The following is a 20,654-nucleotide window of genomic DNA, read 5'->3' as shown; positions in this document are numbered from 1 at the left end:
CACAGAGGAGAAATAAAGACAAAGAAATGGTAATTGCCTTTCAAAGGGTTATCTTACTAGTCACAGGTATTGTAGTAAGACTTTAAAATACCAAGCTCTTCATTTGTCTCACTAGCTTCTCTGAGGAGTTGAAAAGATGAAAATATCTTTTCATAACAGGAATGCTGCTTCCAGTGTTTGTTTTGATAATGGACAAATGCCGATTAGGACCTTATAAACACATGTGGCTATGTGCATAAGCTAGATGCAGCATGTCAGAAGTGAAAAGGATGCTACCACATTACCTCGAGGCACACCGCAAGTCAAGCGATGAAGCAAAAGCCCAATGCCCTTTGGAAGGATTCAAGCCTTAAAACTATCACAGAATCATTGTTACAGTTTATATTTTACTGAATACTCTGCTTTTTTTTTAAAACCCCATGACAGAGGGTCTTATGTAGTCCATGCTATCCTCAAACTCTTTATGTAGGCAAGAATGGCCTTGAACTCTCGATCTTCTTACCACTTCTTCACCAGTGCTGAGTTTATAGGTGTGTGCAACTCTGCTCAGCCTTTACTCTTTATCCCAAATCAATATGTATCTACCTATCTACCTACCTGCCTATGTACTTATTTTTCTATCTGTCTATCTACATATTCTTCTCTATTCTTTTGCTTTCTTTCTTTTTGATAGGCTAGAGTTTTTTTCCCCCCCCCCAATAAATTTCAGTATTTCTTTGCCTCAGAGGCTGTGGGCTATATTACTCTATTGATTTTCAGGTTTTCAAAGAAAATGTTCAAATCTAGAACTTTTAGACACCACCTTTGGTGCAGTGTCTCTGTGATCCAGGGGATGGCTTCTGTTTGCCAGTGAGTTGGGCTTTATCTTGTCGAGGGAGAAGTGCAGTTAAAACTTTCCTAGATGATCTAGACCGATGCATCATTTTCCTCTCCCCTTTCTTTTAAAGAACTAGTCTGGGAGCTAGTAGCTGGGCTCTTTTCTGTTTACTGATTTAACAAACAGAACAAGAAATAATTCCCAGGGTCTGTAGAGAGGGCTCAGTAGTTAAGAGCACTGTCTGTTCTTCCAGAGGTCCTGAGTTCAATTCCCAGCAACCACATAGTGGCATAATGGAATCGATGCCTTCTTCTGGCATGCAAGTGTGTGTGCAGATAGAACACTCATATGTAAAAGTAAATAAATAAATCTTTTAAAAAAAGAAACAGTTGTCATCTTATGTCCCTCTGAGAATTATCAGAACAGAAATCAATGAAATTAGAAACCAGATGGAAATAAGTTAGAAAACTATGCTGTAGTCTATTGTCGTAAGTCTCCCTCTCAATTCTCTCCCTCTCTCTCAATTCTCTCTGTCTCTCTCTCTCTCCCTTCTTTATCGCTCTCTCTGTCTCCCATCTCTGTGTTTCTGTCTGCCCCGTTCTATCCTTTTTTTTTTGCCTGTACATAAAAACAAAAGGACTTGATCATAAGACTCAGTTTTTTTGAAAATGTATGCTTGTGATATGTGTGTATATTAAGTAGTACACGTATGTGTGTTTATACATATGCATGTGTGTGTGCGCGGTACATAGTGTGTGGGGGACATGTGAGGTCATGTGCCCAGGTATACAGATGTAAGGCCAGAGGATGAAGTTGGTTGTCTTCTATCACACTGTGCCTTCCTCCTTCTAAGGCATGGTCTCTGAATTGGAAGCTCACCATTTCTGCTAGGCTGGCTGGTCCGTGAGTTCCAGGGACCTATCTGTTGTCATCTCCCAATGCACCTACAGCCATGAGGGTGTTTTTTTTTTTTTTTGAGTGGGGGCTAAGGATTTGAACTGAAGTTCCCATGGCATGGCATGGCAAGTACTCTTATCCACTAAACTATCTTCCCAGCCTCCATGTTTTACTCTGTATTAAAATTTCTAATAGCTTATGTATGATTGCCTCTAGAATATTTTTAGTTGCTAATTTCACTATTCCGAAAACAACACTCATTTTTTTATTGATATGTATTACCTATATGTTAATTGCTCTCAGCATGCCACTTCAATATATGCATACAGCATGCACTGATCAAATTTAGCCTCTGTTTAGTCTGTCCTTCATCATCTGCACTAAGAATCAAAGGTAAATGTTCTTTCTATTTGTGTGCTGAGTACATTTCAGTGTGATGCGGGGTAATTATGAAGATGAAGAAATATTCATTTCAAAATCACTTTGAAGGATTTGTGGTGCTTCCTGTGCTTTTAAAAATTAAAAAAATATGGTGATAGCTATAAATTTTAAAGTTGGCAGGAATGCTGTTTCCATCAAGGAAGAAAAATCAAGCCATATTTGAGGATAATTATGTAAGTATTTCTTAGTTCCCAAGACAGAAAATGAAGGTCTAAGACTAAAGAAGATAGGCTCTCGGTTCTTGAGAGATTTAGTGAGTTGTCACGAGAGTGCACCAGCTCTCAGGCTTGTGGGGTCTCGATGTATACAGATACATGTGATGTTTGCAATAGTCTAAAAGATGTTTGTTTTTTAAAGGGAAAATTCAAATGGTAAAATTAGACTAATAGAAAGTTTTAGAGTGGTATTCAGGACATCTCAGGCTTCTTTGTGACACAGACTCTGTTCTCTACTGAGGGGCTTCCTTTCCCACCTCACAGCTGTTGGTTAACTTTCGGCCATATGATGCGCACCACGTGCAACAGGCCTCAGTAACTTCTGCTGAAGGCTGGTATCCCCAACTTCTAAACCTTGGCGTTTCGACTCTAACAATATAATTTCTGAACTAAAAGTTCAGCATTTGAGATGAAAATATCAACTTCCCTCATGACTTAAGAGATTTAATTTGTCCTTTATCCTCATCAAAAAAAAAAAAAAAAAAAAAAAACCTCCTAAATTATATTTTCTTAGGTAATCTACCTCGCCTTTGCTATTTGAGAACATAAGCACTGGGCCAGTTGTTCATTAGTTCCCCGCCTTCCCAGCGGTCACACTGTTTGAACATAAGAGCAAATGCCTTAGCTGAATGTCTTGGGAAGTGAAAGTTCAAATTCTTGTGCCCTTCTTGCATTCATTCTCGGACACAAATTGCCTTACGAGTCCCTGAGATTTATGCTGTCAGTGGTTTAGGAAAAAGAAGGCTCCAGTCATGGACCATTAAAGACACGTCTCCCCACTGTAAGCAGCAGACCCCAAGGTCAATTTAGTTTCCCGTCTGCTGAGGAAAGCTGAACACCTGTTTTCTCACACTTGAAATGATACAGTGAGCTTATTTCAGATCTTGTTATGTGAGCACCATGAAAATGTTGGGGCCTGTGATGCTCGCTGTGTCTTTTTCCTGATCCCATGGAATGCCTCTGTCACCATTTATCAAAGGCAATGATATTCCACTAAACACCAGAGCCTGGAGGGTAGGGTCTTTCCATCTGCATTCTTCTTTTGTTTCCCTATCACAAAAATAACTTCTAGTATAATGAAGTTTCTTGCTCCTACTCTTTCTAGGAGAGTGCCCCCTCTCTTGTACAGCCAAAAACGTGGCAATCAGAGTATAATCAGGGTTTTGTTTTGGACTCAAATGCAGGTTTAAGAATAAAACATTTGAATATTTGGTCATTGACTGGAGCAGTTGTCAGGTAGAACTCTCTTAAGTTCAAGAACTTGGAAAGACATTAGAAGTATCACTTGTCTACTTTAGCACCAAGAATGCTGAGGATGAAAGAAACAGTCTTCCCCAGGGAAGAACACACAAATTGGTGATCCAGTGCCAATAGTCAGCCCTGGAAACACGCATACAAATAATATTATACACACTGAGCAGGTTGTACTTATGTGTTTAGCAGTATATTTGTATACATAAACTTACATGTATGTGAAAACAATTAAAAAAGAGGTCATGAATATGCAAGAGAGCAAAGAGTAGTATATGGATGCTTTTTAGGAAGGAAAGGGAAGGGGGAAATGATATAAGTACATTATAATCTCAAAAAACAAAATAAATAATTTAAAAAAAAAGCATCACTCATTCAAGTGAGTTTAAAGTCCAATACTCCAAGCATCATTTTAAAGATAAATGTGTTTTTAATTCTTAAACCTGTTTTTTAATCTAAATGTTTTCTATTACTGAGAATTTTGCACGAGTACTGTATATCATTTCCATCTCTCCTTTTCTCCTCTCCAACTTGTCCTATGCTCTCCCACCCCCTCTCAGATTTGTGACCTCTTTAATTGTTTTACACACATGTTCATGCATGCACATGCGCACATACACAGACATACATACACACATACATACATACACTCTACTGAGTACCTTACATGCACTTAGGACTAGCCAGCTAGGGATGTATCACTTACTACGGTGACTATTCCTGGAACAAACAGTTTTTCCTCTTTCAGCAACCATCTAGAGTTGGGGCTTTGTGAGTTTGCTCCTGCTCAGGTTGCCAGCCTCTCGACTGATATTGTCATCATGCAGGTCTCATTCAGGCACCCATACTATTGAGATTGTTATGGGCACAGCTTTCCTGTTATGTCTAGAGAACACTGTCCTGGTCCTGTGGTTCTTACACACACACACACACACACACACACACACACACACACACACACACGCACACATACAGGCTTGATGTTGTTGCATTTCTGCAATTTCCCCTGAGTCAGTCTTAGATGTATGAAACATTGTGTTGCAGATGGATTAATTGGAGCTGGGAACCCTCCCACCCCCCATCAACTCTGTTATTTTTTAAGAACTCTGTCTTCATTCCTAAAAATGAATCTCAGGGAGAAGCGATTTTTTTTCCTAGTCCCTCCCCTTCTCACACAACCCTGTAAGATTTTCACATATAATATTTATCTAGAAACTCACTGAAGGTCCTTTAGAAGCTCTTCACTCCTTTTTGATTGAATCTGATTGGATGGAGTCAGACCCATCTATGGTAAATTGAACTCCCTGGCACCTGAGGAGTGCTCTCATCTTCTGGGGTAACGTGAGGCAATTCTCTGATAGACCTTCTTTACCCCACTGCAATGTGCCCAAGAAGCTTAGAAACGAGAGACACACTGACAGTGTGCTAATCAGTGTAGGGCCCACTAGTTACACATGGCAATGGAGCACTTGAAATGTGCTAGGGAAACGGGTAATAAAAAAAAAAAAGTTTTCATTTAGTTGCCACACCTGCCTACCAGCTACCGTACTGGAGAACCCAGCTTTACAGTGCGTTGAGTTCAGCTGTTGGCAGTAGTGAGCCCTCCTTTGCTGATAGCTTGGTGGTGTCCTATAGTGATAGGAAATAAGGTCTTTTAGTTACCCCTGACTGAGCCCAAGGGCTGCTGCTAGACTACAATGAACGGCCCCCTGTGGCCTTTGCTCCACCTTTTAATCTTGAAGTCTTGACTTAACTCCCAAGCCCACGTTTCTGATTAATTCTCCATTTCCTCACTGCCCCTGAGCCCCTTTACGTTGTCTTAGAGTCTCTTTATACCTTCTTCTCTTCTTTCTCTTTTATCTTTCACTTTTTAGCCCCCTCTAGTCTGGTCTCTGCCACTGCACTCCATTTGGACTGCTTTCGCCCTGGACACATAGTTTAACAGTACTGAGTGGTTTGACACCATTGATTGCTCCTTATTGAAGATACCTGGTCTCAGTGATTCACCCCTTCACACACACTCTTTTCTGACTTTCCTCTTCCTACTCCAGCCTTTCGTTTTTAGCCATTTTTAGGGGCTGTTCACTCTTTGCTGTATTTCTTCTCTAGACTGCTTCCTTTGTTATTCATTGCATTATGTCTGACCAAACTCATTGCCTCCAATGCTTGGGCACCAGCTTTGTTGCAAGACTCTGAATCCAGACCTGCATTCTGGGACCTTTTCCCCAACTACGTGTGATATTCAGCCTCGTCCAGCATGTTCTGCTCATGTGTTTGAGAGGCTCCTCAAGCCAGCATCCCCTCGAACACATTTCAGTGTCATAACCTCCACTTCTTCCCGTGTTTCCTCTCTCTGTGGATGCTCTCTCAGTTGCTCAAACTAGAAACCTGATGTCATTCTATGCTTATTCTCTGTCTACTCCCCCTCCTCTCCATCCTTGTCAACTCTATTTGGCTTTATCTCCATGTTATCTTTCCGAGTTTGACTACTTCCTTCCTCGCTGCTTTACAGAAGTTTGTCTTCTCTTAATTGGGTTGCTATAATAGTTTTCCTGCCTCCTATCCTGGTCTTTTTCATTCTTTCTGGGATTCTCTATTGCTTTCTGTATAAAGTCTGAATTAATTAGCATGGTTTCCAAAGCCTTCTATCCCTGTCTTCTGCTTAGCACTTCAGCTTGTTACAATGTCATCAGCCCCCCTGTAACCTATCCCCCAACTTCATAGTCCAGCAAGTTTGAGCATTTTGTAGTCCCCAGGTAAACATTACTGTTTCTTTACTACATGCCTATACTATGTTTCTTCAGAGTATTTACATTCCTTTTGCAGCTAAACATTGATAGTTTGATTATATCTAAGGATGGCATAAAAATAAAATCCCAAAAGCATTTCTTAATTTTTTTAACTCTTTCTTTTCTCTCTTTTTTTAATTAATTAATTCAATTTCCAACTCGGTCATAGGTCCCTCCCTCTTCTCCTCCCAGTCCCACCCACACTCCAGCATCCTCCCTTCCCTATTTCCTCAGAATAGGGTAGTCCCCTAATCCAGTCACCCCCACTCATCTATTCACATGAGGATTGAGTTCATCTCCCTCCCCTGTGGCCTAGTAGGGCAGTCCCAGCAGGGCGAAGTGATAAAAAAGCGGTAACACAGTCCATGTCAAAAATATCCCCCACTCCCTTGACTGTTGGGCCCACATGAAGCCTAAGATGCCCATTTGGGTATTTAAAAGTAAAGGACCTAGGTGCAGACTATGCGTTGCCCTTGGTTGGTGCCTCCAAAATGTTTCTGAAGGAGCTCGTGCGATGCCTCAGTAGGTAAAAGTACTGCTGCCAAACCTGGTAACGTGAGTTCAATCCCAGGGACCACATGATGAAAGGAGAGAAATGACTCCTGCAGATTTTCCTCATAAAATCCTTCCCCTACAAGAACGAACAAACAAACAAACAAACACACGTTAAAATGCATTTCCTCAGAAACTACGTTAAAAGTTGTGTTTGGCACTTCCGATGGTAAAGTGGTGGAAGTGGTGAGCGGCATGCAGTCTGCTGTCAAAGAGCAGAGACTGCCGGAGCGGCGGTAATGACCTGCCTGCTACGCCAGTCTGTTTGTACAGCACGGGTACAAACTGAAGGCTTTGGGGTGCGTGGCAAGGAGAGATAACTGGAGGCTTCTCAGAAGACAGACTCCACAGACGGAGCTTGATCTGATTTGGTTTTGAACGCTGAGGAGGACTGAAGGAGCTGGTCTGGTCTGGCTGCGCCTTCTCTTCCTGGCTTTGGAGTCAATACAACCCATTTTGGGGAAGTAATTTTTATAAAAAAAAAAAAAATCATTGGTCATGGTATTTTCTGGCTTAGAAATGCTGAATGCAGACTGTTGTTCTCTGATGGCCAAATTCTCTGTAACTGGCCCCAATGTCTACTTGCTGGTCCAGAAGGCCTTTAAGGTCATTTCCAAGCTGAGTCCAAACAGCATTGGCGTTTTACCTGCAGCTTCCCTGAATCCTTCCCTCGCTACACCTTGGCTTTGCTAACACTGTTCTTGTGGGATACAGTGGAGGTTTTCTTGTGTTAAAATTCATATTTTAAGTTTTCTATACACATCTCAGAACAGTGAACTAGGACTTCTTGTCTCTGAATGTTGCAAGCAATCGCCATGTGTAGGACTTGGTTGATGAACGTTCACACACCCCCTTGGCAGTCTTCTGCCTTTGCGTTGGACACAGAGGAGTACACAAAGGAAGAAGTGATATTACGGGCTTTTTTGTTTGTTTAGATGGCTTCTAATGGACTCTTAGTTTTTATAAAAATCAATTTTTTTATTTGTTTTAAAAATCATTACATGTCAAACACGAATTTAATAAATTCAGTATTGTTTTATGCTGCAGTATCTGGCAAAACCTTGCACAGTGCCTTGTGTATAATCAAAGAATTATAGAATTAACAAACACTCAAACACATAATAAAAGCTGAGGTAATTTTATTTCCAATCTGAAATTAGGACTCCTTTCTTCTAATATATTCTCTTGCTTTAAGAAAGCTTATCTTTTATTTGTTATGTTTTGAATGTGTGTAAATGCAATATATTATATATATGTATATATAATATGTATATATTACACACACACACACACACACACACACACACATCTCTTACATGAACTAATACTTTTGGCTAAAAGGACCATACCTTATTCATGTTTACCTCTTCTTTAAGGTTGCTGCACTAAAATTTTTGGTTTATGTCAAGAAGCATTGTATATTAGCAAAATATATCTGATATAACCAATTAAGTATCCATATCCAAGAATATATCCAAGGACTCATTCTTCCCTTTTTTTGTTTTGTTTTTGAGACAAGGTTTCTCTGTGCAACAGCACATGTTTTATTATGAACACAGTAAATAATTCAACAATTCAGTTATCAAGGGTTATTATAATGGGTATATTATAATTAAATAGCTTACATTTTTATTATTTATGGAGCAACTGAGTGAACCTAAGTGCATAATTACCAGCCATATATTTGAATTTATAAGGGCAGCTGATGGGGAAAATAAAAGGTATTCATTAGGTACAAAGTAACTGTAGTCAGTGTTTATTCTAATCCTAGTATTTCAGATTGACTTACAAATAATCCATTTTCCTTATGTGGTTGTGTCAGTGGTAGATAGCAAAGAAGCATTGTTTCCTACAGAACCTCTGCTAGAGGAAATGCCCTTTATCTAATATTGCTAATAAGCTGCGAGAGGAATGTTGTTTCTCCAGGAGGTTTGGATCGAGAAGGAGCCTAAGAAGGCTGTGTGCATATGTCAGTGAAAGCTTTTTTTTTTCCTACTATGTAGGCAGTCTTAGGCTCAGTCACTAACACTGCAGAAAACCCCAAACAGGAAAACAAACAAACAAACAAACAAAAAAACTAACCACCCAGACAGACAAAACCCTGAACCCAAGAAACAACTCATTCAGTCCACCTCCCTTCTCTGTCCAAGCCATCCACACCCCTGACAGTTCACACCTTCACACTTTGCCACTGAGAAACTGTGGTCCAATGGGGACAAGCCCTGCCTAGGGTTATATTCTGTCCTGATTTCTGCCTTTCCCCCTCCCCTGTGTTATTTTAAGGGGATCTATGCATCAACATTAAGTCCACAGGAATTTATAAAAAAGATGCTCACTTCTGGGTCTGTTGTAGCTTCTAAGTGATCACACTGATTAGAGGTTCCTTAAAGGTGTGTCCCCTTAAAACACCAGCACGTATTGGAAGTCGGCCACAGCCAAGGCACACTCCCATTGCAGCAGACATTTTCCTTCTCATTTCAAGAAGACGGATGAGCTCTGGAGACTTCTGGGAAGGTGTCTTTGGAGAGACAATGTAGGAGAGAGACTGAAACCCACAAGAGTAGTATCTGAGACACCACCCAGTGTGACAGGTTTGGTGGGCAGCCAGAGGGCAGTGTGGCCTCATAGGATCCTGGCCCCAAAGTCATGCAGGCTTTTACACCCATTCTTACAAACTGCTAAGCTCGTGGCCTGAGATTCCTCAAAGGAATGGCTGAAAAGAAATGAAGGGAATTGGGCATTTAGCTAGAAATTACAAAACCAAGCCAGAGGCAAGAAACTAAAATTAGTAAATTAGTAATAAAAAACAAACACACACACAAGGTGTCTCCAGCAGCCGAAAATGTTGTTACCTTTCTCTGCCCACCTGGCCCAGCCTCGGCTGAGCGCAGTGTGTAGGTTTTGAGTTTGAGTGAAGGGAAGTAGCTTAACTATATCAGGAGATTTTGAAAAGCTGCTGGGTTGAACAACTGTTCTAAGTGGAATTTTGATTTCTATCTGGCTCCAGAACCATACCACCCAGCAGCTTTAAATAGACAGCTTACGGCTTCAATCTTCTGTACTCCAGGTCAGTCCGCTGTTCTCTGAACACGGCCTATACACTTTAGATGAACTGACTGAGGGTAGGGAATTGTTGGTCTTGCCAGAACGCCCAAGGTGAGCTGTGTTTTCTTATGATACATCTGGAGTTGCCCGTGTCAGAGCCTCCGTTCTTATAAGAGCTGGAACACTGTAGACTCTAGGGCTAAGCTGTTAAGAGTGACAATTGACTTTACGCCTCCCTTCTGGGCTCACTGTGAAGTGGGGAATATGATGACACAAGCCTAATGGACTCTTCATTCAATACCTTCTGCTGCCATGTTTGGGACAGGACCTCCGTAGGCACTGGGGATCGAGCAGTCAGCAAACCAGACACAAAATCGTGTGTCTTCCAGTTTGATGTAGAGGTGTGTGTGTGTGTGTATAAACAGACACAAAACAAATTACAGCATGTCGGAAGGTGAAATGTCACCATGAGAAACAGAGAGAGAAAGTCCCTGTACGAAAGCATGGATCCACTCTTAAATAGTGGCCAACTTAGGCCTCACTGAAAAGATAACATGGGACTAACACTTGAAAAGACGAGGAGCCTTGCGGAAGTGTAAAGGAAACCTCTTTAGAGCAGTAAGCTAGCGTCAAGCCTCTTGTGTAGGGCCATTCTGGGCGGCTCTAGCAGAGGCCGCAGTGACTGAACTCCACCGAGTGAGCTGAAGGGAAGAGGATCTGCGTTATAGTGGCGGAGAGTGGGCAGCAGTTGGGTGGAGCCTTGAAACCTATGGCAAGGACTTTGGCTTTGGCCTCTGACTAGAACGGTGCTGATGGGAGAAGAGGGTACAGAACCAAAAAAAAAAAAAAAAAAAAAAAAGCATGTCACAGGGTTGTGTGAATTAAAATCACTAGAGCATAGGAAGTGGTGTACATTCCGTAAGCATTCATTTGATACTCATCCATTCAGTATTAATGTAGGTTTGTTTGTTTTTTTCCCTCCGTGTGGAGTAATTATAGTTTTTGTTTCTGGTTGCTAATTGCTGTGAGAAATCCCGCTGGGTTGTTTTATCTTCCAGAATCAGATGGACCTGGCTTGTTGCTATGACTTCTGCCTTGAGGTTTTATTTATTTATTTATTTTTAAGTGAGTGATGTATTTTAGTGTCTGTTACATGTTCAGAGAAAACGTCTGAGTTTCTTCAGTGCTGCTCTCCTTTGCTTTTCTCAGTGCTCAGCAGAGGAGCAGTCAGGTTCACAAGAAAAGCACAATTGGAAACCAGGTAGGAACCACACAAGTGCATGCCTACCCCAAAGCATCGGAACTAAACTGCTTGACTGACAACTTTTTTAAACGCAGATTAATCATATGTAGCTTTTGCTTAAGACACAGCCTTTTCTTTTCATTTTGCTTCTTGTTTTTGGAGCGAATTTTGCGTTTTGTTTTGGCTAGTTTTGCAGTTAACCCTACCGCCTCACACCTTACGTAACTTACATAACCCCCCCCCCCCCGCTCCTTGCTGTGAATTTTGCGTTAGACTCAGTATCCTCCTTTGCTTGCTTCTGTTACCATTAATTTAACATTGAAACCGAAGCATTTCAAGGTTGAAAATACGGTGAGTAGTTGCATGAGCTTCGGGGTGCTGCTGGCTAGTTCACACGTTCGCACAGCTTGGTAACAGTGAAGGGACAGCTCAGAAAGAAGGCAGTGTTGCATTTTCTCTCTGCCATGCCAAATTTCTACTGGTTAACGGTGATGCTAATTGCTAGGGTGGTCTGATCACTGAGTTTTTGAGTTTGGGGGCTGACCAGCTGTCTCTGACTAACAGCGCTCTGCAGCGATTGTCTTAACTCCGGCAGTTTGCTGTTTCTTCTATGTTTTATGTGGTAATGAATATTTGCATTGTTATTTCTTTTCAAGTCAAAACAATGATGATTTTAAAGCTTTCTTTTAAATGCAGAGGTACAATTATTGAACAAATTGAAACCTCTGCTCTAGACGATTTTTTCCCATTGTTTTGAAAGGAGAAGATGTAATAACAGACTTGATTTTAAGCCTTATTTTTTTTTTTCTGAACTAAAGCATATAATTCTTTGCTATTTCAGGGAACCAATCTTCCGCCTTCAAGGCAAATTGTACGAGCTAAGTTCTGTAAGCCTTACTGTTGCTTTTTTGTTTTTTTTTTCAAGCTTCCCAAGGGCACAGTTTGTCTTTAACTGATTAACTCAACTAGCGCTTGCTACTAATTTTTTTTTTTTAAACTTAGGTTGTCTTGTTTGTAACACCCTATCACTGAAATAAAACTCCTCTTCGGAGGGCCATCCTTCACTGCTAATGACTTGCTGTGGTATGGAAGGTATGAACTAGTAAACCCTACACTGCCGTAACAACAAACCCTTCACCTGGTGGGGGCTTTGATATTTCTCTAATCTTAACGGGCCTTACAATCATTAAAATCATTAACTATCTCCCCCTCTATCCTTTTCTGCTTTGTTGTTCTGAGACATAAGCCTTTCTCTCTTCCCCATATAATAATTTCAATCACTGTGCACGATGCTCCTAAAAGGTGGGTGAACACCGATTATCTGACTTTGATATATTTATTTGTAAGCTTACCCAGTTCCAATTATTGGTATTTTTTAAGACTAAAAAACCCCAGAGCGAAATTACATTTTTTTAAATAGGGCTGCAGAGTTGAATCTTTTAATATTATTAGATGGTCTCTCTACCTTTTACAGAAGTAGAGAGGTATGATGAAATGACTGCAGAAGGATTTAGGAAGAAACTGTGTCCTCCTTTACGCTGTGAGAGAAACAGGATTGTCCTTCCAGCTGCACAGGTTGAGCATGAGGCTGGCATGTGGGTTGGTTATTTGCCCCTAATATTCAAGAAAACCCGAGCTTTGGATCTGTGTGTTCCAGAGTCCACCTTCAATCACACCCCTTTGCAGCCATGGAGCTTTATCCAAAACAATCCCAAGTTTGTTCAAATGTGCGGTGGGAAGAATGGAATACATCTCTGTAAAATTATATGGGGAGGCTTGCAGGAGAGGGAGGCAGGAGGATTGTCGTGAGTTAAAGGCCAGCCTGCCCTAGTAAGTGAGATCTAGCCCAACTGGGGTACAGAGTGAATAAAAAATAGAATCTCTACAGGGTGATCGTGGGAGTCAGAAATGACATGCATAAAGATACTTCCACAGCCAGGTGCAAGATACATATGTACCCTAGGAAGAGCACAATCCTTGCTCCCAGGAGGCATGTGCTACTTAGAACTTTTAGATGAAATTGTACAAAGTACGAGAAAATTATAGAAGTTACAAGATGAGGATAATGAAGTGTCTGGAAAATTAGACGTTACAACAAGTTATTCTAGTGCCTACAATGTCTAGATTGTGGCTTAGTGTGGCATAGGTTTACCTACAAACTTTCTCTCCTAGTCAGTAGGAAAAGCAGTAGTGTAATGGCACTGAAACCTACTTTAAGTTAGATCTGAGAGGAAGCTTGGAATTGCTCCCAATCACAGATCCTTAAATGCTGAGATCATAGCTACGTTTCTGAAGCTCCATTTTTTTGCCAACAGAAAATCCTACACATTATGGAGGTTGTGTAACCCAAGATAAGAGAATTGGGCACATGTTGGAAAATAGTACCCCAAACTTTTGAGGTCACTCAAGTCTTGAAAGTCAGAATTATTTTAGTTATAGAAAAAACAATATCTTAATGATATTATGCAGGACCCAACATTCTCCTGGGGTCAGAGGGAGTAGCCTATCATTCCTATACATGAGCATAGCCTACTCATGTAGAGGAACAAGTGAATGGACGCATCAGCTGGACCAAACCAAAGGGATAAATCTCTTTTGTTTTTTATCAGATTTTGCTGCCAATTAAAATAGTACTCTCGATTTGGAACTGTTAGCTTATGAATCTCAATCACTTATTTTCCAGAATCAAACCCCGCAACTTCTAACACAAGATGATCTACTTAAGAGGATCTTCTATAGTTTTTCTGCTTAGCAGAGATATACTGTCACAACTTAAACTTTATGAATCTGGGTATGCTATGCTCATTTCGACTCGTGCAGTTTGCCTATGGAAAGGTGCAGAGTCAGGGGCCTTAGCTCCCAGCATTCCAACTGCTGCTCCCATGTACGGTAAAGTGGAAAGTGGCTTTCAAGTGATGCATCCATTCTGCTGTCCTCTCAGGGCTGCAAGGTGTGAGGCAAACTTGGTAGCTACAGAAACAACACGCGGCCCTGCTCCACTCTTATCAGCCTTGAAATTTTTAGCAGTCCTACAAATAGATGCCAGCATGTAACACATAAAACTATAATCACGCAATACATAAAGTTGGGCTTTTCACAATTTAAATGGAAGCTTCAGTTGTCTCTATGCTCATCAAATGTGTTTAAAATCTAAATGTGCCAAAACCTGTGGCTATGCAGAGAGCAGAAGATGCGCTCATGCTACCCTTGGGGATATTGGTAAGTAAGCAGTACATCTTCAGTACTAATTCCAGATGCTTCTGCTCACTCGAGTCTTGCTGAAATATCACTTCTGGCCCTATCCTGTGTGTCTGGTTACCCTCCCTCCTCAGGGCCTTACACTGTCTCATTTTGTTGTTCAAAATTTTCTTTTTTCTTCTGACATTCTGTCTGCTGTTATGAGGACCAGAGTTCCATCAAAGCTTTTTTTTTTTTTTTTTTGCTGAGAGCAGATACAGGGTCTTTAAGCACAACCACATGAACATTTTAGAAGCATCCTGCTGCTTATGGAAGGCTTTGAAGGGGATGCAAGATGGAAAAAGAAGACTAGTTAAATGTTTTGGATAAGAAATTGTGGATATTTCTGAGTTAGTAGAAATGCTGAAAAAACTCAAGAATTTGATTAAACAAGAAGAATTTCAAAAGCTTTGGGGATGAACTGGATGCTAGGAAGAGGGCTGAAGGCTCTGTTGCTGTCATGCTTTCGATTAGAGCACAAGAAAGGAACATAGATAGATGATTTGGTTTTGATTCAGACTCAAAGCATGGCAGATCTGTTGAGTGTGGGTCCACATTCACAACTTGGGAAGCCAGAGTGAGCACATGCAGTGGGAATTTGGATGGTCATGTCTTGAGTTCAGAAGAGACAAGACGATGCCTTCAAAGTCACAAGAGAGCCACCGATAGATTTCCAGTAGGGAAGGGCTACTGACTTCTGTATCAGGAGAGTCTACAGAATGGTTTGGAAGAGTACAAGTACAGATTCAGGATTTAATGTTGTTTTCGAGTGATGTGTGTTCAAAATGCAAATATTAGTGTCCAGACACATATAGAAGAAGGAAGATATTCAAACCATTTTTAGGAGTGATTATGAATAGTCATTGGAGGGATGAGATGCCCTTTTAGGCTTAACGCTAAGGGGATCCACTGACAAAAGAAGATAGGAAAAGGAGAATGTAAGAGTGGGTGGAAATGAAGATAGGAGTTGTCTGTGGCTACTGAAGACATCATGATGGCTTGGGGTTCCGGAGTCACGTAGAATGGAGGGACATGTTTTACAGTTGTCAATACATAAGGTGGCTACCAAAGTCATGGGGCAGATTCGACTAACTCCAAAGGGTGATAACATAGGAAGAAATATAGGGTCCAAAGAATGATAAGGAAAGAACTGGAACACATGAGAAACTGAAAAGAGGATCAAGAGATGGTAAGAGACTCAGGTAACCTGAAGGGGAGCAGAATGGAAGACAAAGGGAGAGGACATTCCAAAGAAGAAGGGTCTGTGTTATTGGATAATTCCCCAAACAGGGGATCCCAGGAAGCTTAGGGGAGGTTTGGCAGGTGGTAACGTAGTGCTAGGTCTCATCTGATATCTCCAGCTTTTCTAGTCTATAGTTGAAAGCTGACATAAAGCTGAAGATATACATAAAACTGAATTGTTATGAGCTGAGATCTTTCCAGAGTTAATATGGAAGGCCAAGAGAAAATTCACATTGCAGTTTTGCAGAGAGAGAGAAAGGTGTGGCGATGCATGGTTTGATGGGAGTGGTTTGGACTGTATATAAACCAGGAGATACCAACCAAGTAGCAAGCAGCCTCCAAATCTTAGCGGCTCATTAACATGAGAGCCTACCTCCGTGTGATGTGACATCCCTAAGAAGTAAGGAGATGGTTGTCCCACTCTCAAGATGAAGATTTTTTTTTTTGTCTCGTTGACAAGATGATTGAGAGAAGCAACTACAGAAGTGAGTATTATTTTGATTTGTGGTTCCAGTCCTTGAGTTGTTGGCTTCATTCTTTTTTACTGTCTGGAGCTGGAACATCGTGATGGAGGAGGCATGTTGAAGCGGAGCTTACTCACCTTGTGGCTGCCAGGAAGCCGAGACCAAGGACAGGTCAAACGGAAGATGCGCCTCTCCAAGGGCATCAAGGGCACACAGTGACCTACTCACTGTCCAGCAGTTTCCAAAAACCCACCAGCTGGCATCCAGGCCTTGACTCTAGAAGCTCCAAGAGACATTTCATATTGAAACAATAACATGGCCAGACTTGAGAATATCCCCATTTCTTCCAGCAAATGGGAAAAAAATATATAAGTCTGAGGGAAGGAGGTTTTAGTGGCATGTCCCTTCACATTCCACTGACCGGGCAGTCATTTGGGTTCACCAAATGACAAGGGAATAAGAAGTTATATTGAGTTTGTGCTGGAGGCGGGGAGGAGGAAAGGGTGAAGCTGAATGAAAATTGAAAGGAAATCGATTAGCTGGGACATTAGAAGGTTTCACTGAAGTCAGAGAAAATACATCCTAGGATTAAGGGGAAGCAGCAGTGAGGTGTGGGATTGAAGTTAGTGAATGGATGATGTCTCTTGAAAGTCTGGGGTTAGGCACTGGAGAAAGGCTCAGTGGTTAAGAGCACTGTCTGCTCTTCCAGAGGTCCTGAGTTCAATTCCCACAACCACATGGTGGCTCACAGTCATCTATACTGATGCTCTCTTTTGTCATGGAGGCGTACATGCAGATAAAGCACTCACCTACAATAAATAAATAAAGTTTAAAAATAAAAAAGAACTTCTGAGGTCGTTTATAGGAATAGAGAGTACAGGCTCTGGAGGGGAGCATAGGACAGCCAGGGAGAGGCATGGAGCCTGGTTTAAGATATGGGCAGCTAAAGAAGGATGGGGATGAGATTTTGTAGACTTTAATATGTTAGGGGAAAAGAGAAGTGACTGACATTTAAATGACTAGGACAGAAGAGCACCCGATGTTTTCGTGGACCCCAGACTGTACTCACTTGCAACTGTGTGAATGTGAAGACATCTGGCTGAGGCAAGAGGGGAGCCTGTGCTTGTGTGGGCCGCATGGGGTACTCAGGGGCTTAGGCTACTGCTTATGCATCTTATGTCAGTGTGCCCCCTACTACTCTAACTTTATACTGGACCATGAAACTTGGAGGCTTTCCCAAACCTGTGCCATGAATATTCAGGTAACTGGCTTTTCAGTCTTTTGTACTATAGTCTTCAAGCAGCACAGATCTTTCCTTTCCAAACAGGATTCCTCTTCTCTTTACTTTTTGAAAATTCAACTAGCATTTTTCTCAGAATCTCTTCCATGTCTCCAAAAAAAAAAAAATCATTCCTATTAACCAGTGTCCTCAAGTTTTAGGGCCATTGTCCCTGATTCTTCTGCTGCTGTGGTCCACCGCTGGAGCCAAGTATAGCCAGGCTTTAATTTTGTATTTTTAGAACCAAGTTACATTATTGCCTCCTCCCTATCTGAAGATAAAGGGTGCCATGTTGCCACCTCCTTATTTTAACCCCCTTTAACCTCACCCTTCTCTGATATCCAGGTACCAAAGTTTGCATGAGTTTGGCTTCTTTAGGCTGTAAATTTCAGGAAACTCAAAAGACTAGACAAATGAGTTTATTAATATATGTAATTGAGATAAAGAGGTAGTAGAACTGTGGATTATTTAATTCATGGCTCAGACTGGCTTCTACCATATTTTTGGCTCCATTCTTTGCTGTATCACTCTGCTCTAGGGTTCTAAATATGACTGCTATTATTATATCAGGGAGTCCCTACCTCGCTTGAATCCAGCAGGAATAAAAGACTCTGATTAGAGCCCTGGATCATGTGCTCATGTATAACCAACCACTGAGGCTAGACCACCAGATATGCTTATGGGCCTAGGCCTGGGTACATGAGACAGAGCTGGTCCCTCATCTGATCACAGGGCCTGGAAGTAGGGGAGGGCCCTCTCTGCTGAAACTCAGAGCTGCTGTCCAAAGAAGAGAGCCACCCCAGGAGGCACATCAGGTGATGGTAGGAGTTTGCTGAGTGTTTGTCATCTGGACAGTTCCATCTGGAGAAGGGGATGATTGTACATTACCTTCTTAGAATTAACAGTGCTAATTCCTCCTTATTAAAACGCTTTGGCTAACTGATTGATTGATTGATTTTCCCCCAATCCATTGTCATAATTCCACCCCCCTGCCACCCACTGACTTCCCCTTTCCTAAGCAGAAAGGCACACATGGTATATTTATAAGTGGATATTAGCCATATAATATAGGATAAACGTACTAAAATCTGTAGTCCTAATGAAACTAAACAACAAGGAGGACCTGGGGAAGATGCTTAATCCTCATTCAGAAAGGCAAACAGGATAGACATCGGAAGTGGGAGAAGACAGGGAACAGGACAAGAGCCTACCACAGAGGGCCTCTGAAAGACTCTACCCAGCAGGATATCGAAGCAGATGCTGAGACTTAGAGCCAAACTTTGGGCAGAGTGCTGGGAATCTTATGGAAGAAGGGGAGAGAGAAAGACCTGGAGGGGACAGGAGCTCCACAAGGAGACCAACAGAGCCAAAAAATCTGGTCCCAAGGGCCTGCAGAGGCTGAAGAATCAACCAAGGACCATGCATGGAGAGGACCTAGACCTCCTGCTCAGATGTAGCCCATGGGAAGCTCAGTCTCCATGTGGGTTCCCTAATAAGGGGAGCAGGGGCCATCTCAGGCATGAACTTAGTTGCCAGAGACCACAGCTAGTGGTGGTCTTTGATCACCTTCCCCTGGCAAGAGAGAGAGGAACCAGACAGTCCTGATGAGACCTGATAGGCTAGGGTAAGATAGTAGGGGAGGAGGACCAGGAGAGGGACCAGGAGGAAATAAGGGAGGGGACCACAGCTGGTATACAAAGTAAATAAATTGTAACAAATGATAATAATAAAATAAAATTAAATACTTCTTTGGACTTTTGAGAAGCAACATACTCTGATCATTCTTCAGTTTTGAAAGTGTAAAGTCACTGTGCAAGCAGGAGCACATTGTTTAAACCCGCTGTTCTTAAGCATCTAATCTGAAATGAAATAGCAGTAGCATATATATATATATATATATGCACACATACACATGTGCGCGTACTAGCTTGTTAATTTCCCCCAGGTAGGCACCCTATTACTTTATTACCAGTAAGGAACTGATGCCTGCCGAGGCAGAGTTCCATGATGGCTCATACAGATTATCAATAATGTTCTTGAAATAAAATCCAGGTTATTTGATTATAGCTTTACTATTTTAAAAAAAGAATTTTTTTTGTTTACTTTCTATCTTTAGGAATTTACATGAAAGAGCATACAAGGTTTATCAATGGTACAGTAGAAAGATGAATATATATTAACCAAGAAATGAAGACGGGAAATAAAATATTGTTGTTTCTCAAATAATACCTTAATTAATAGTTTGAGAATTTTATATAATATGCTTAGATCATAATTACCCATTTTCCAACTTCCCCCAGACCCACCCCCACTTCCCCACCCACCTAACATTGAGTTTTCTTCTTTGTTTCTTTTTAAAATTCATTGAATCCAATTTGTGAATCCTAACGGCTTTTAGGAATGTTCTGCGATGTTGTCTGCCCACTAGGGTTCACAGGAGTAAAGACAGCTGATACTGTATCTCAGCAGTAGTTACCAAGCACCCATAGTTCCACAGTTGGGAGGGTCCTTCATGTCCTCCTCTTCTTTCCCCCTTCGTGCTGGGGTTTTGTCTGGCTTAAGCGTGTGCATGTCTTGTGCATGCTGTCACAATCACTGTGAGTTCATGCGTGCAATTGCCCTGTTATGTCCAACAGTCCTTAAAGTCGTCTGCTACCTCTGGTGTTTACAGTCTTTCTGGCCTCATTTCCATAAATATCTCTGGGCCTTGGTGTAAGGAATGTGTTATGAATGTCCCATTTAAAACTTTCCAGTTTCTTCTTCTCTGCATGTTGACCCATTGTTCTGTTAGTTGCTCATCCCCTAAAAAACAACAACAACAAAACACTTCTGATGGTGCTTGACAGATGCGCTGTTCAGTGGGTATAATATGATTATTAGCAGAGTAAGATTGGCAGGCAGGTTCTCCCCTAGGACTCATGATCTACCTAGCCACACTTTCATGGTCCCATTCACAGTGTCAGGCTTAGGTTCCGTCTCATGTGCCTTAAAGCCAATCAGAACATGGTTGGTTGCTGTTATAACTTACATTCATGCCACCATTGCCCCAGTGGGCATGCCTTGTCAGGCCAGGCATTGCAGTTGCTCGCAGAGTTCAAATATGGGTGAGACTGGTGATTTCTTTTCTGGTAGTGTGCACAATAACACCTTCTAGCACCATGAAAGCTAGCCAGTAGACAGGT

At 41.6% G+C, this 20,654-nt stretch overlaps 1 protein-coding gene across 5 annotated transcripts in view; it reads left to right on the top strand.

Annotated features, from left to right (window-relative positions):
* Positions 1-20,654, top strand: part of Dnm3 (dynamin 3) — a 464,195-nt gene that overhangs the window by 174,635 nt on the left and 268,906 nt on the right. For 3 of the 5 annotated variants that reach the window (XM_060364575.1, XM_060364572.1, XM_060364574.1), the window contains exons 13-14: positions 11,217-11,268; positions 12,092-12,121. In XM_060364575.1, coding sequence (XP_060220558.1) covers positions 11,217-11,268; positions 12,092-12,121 — 82 coding nt within the window. The remainder of the gene's footprint in view (positions 1-11,216; positions 11,269-12,091; positions 12,122-20,654) is intronic. The other 2 variants (XM_060364573.1, XM_060364576.1) reach the window with 1 other exon arrangement.

The sequence above is a fragment of the Meriones unguiculatus genome, chromosome 11 (assembly GCF_030254825.1).
Source record: "Meriones unguiculatus strain TT.TT164.6M chromosome 11, Bangor_MerUng_6.1, whole genome shotgun sequence".
Taxonomy (NCBI): Eukaryota; Metazoa; Chordata; class Mammalia; order Rodentia; family Muridae; genus Meriones; species Meriones unguiculatus.
The sequence above is the reverse complement of the archived record's forward strand: the minus strand, read 5'-3'. Positions and strand labels throughout refer to the sequence as shown.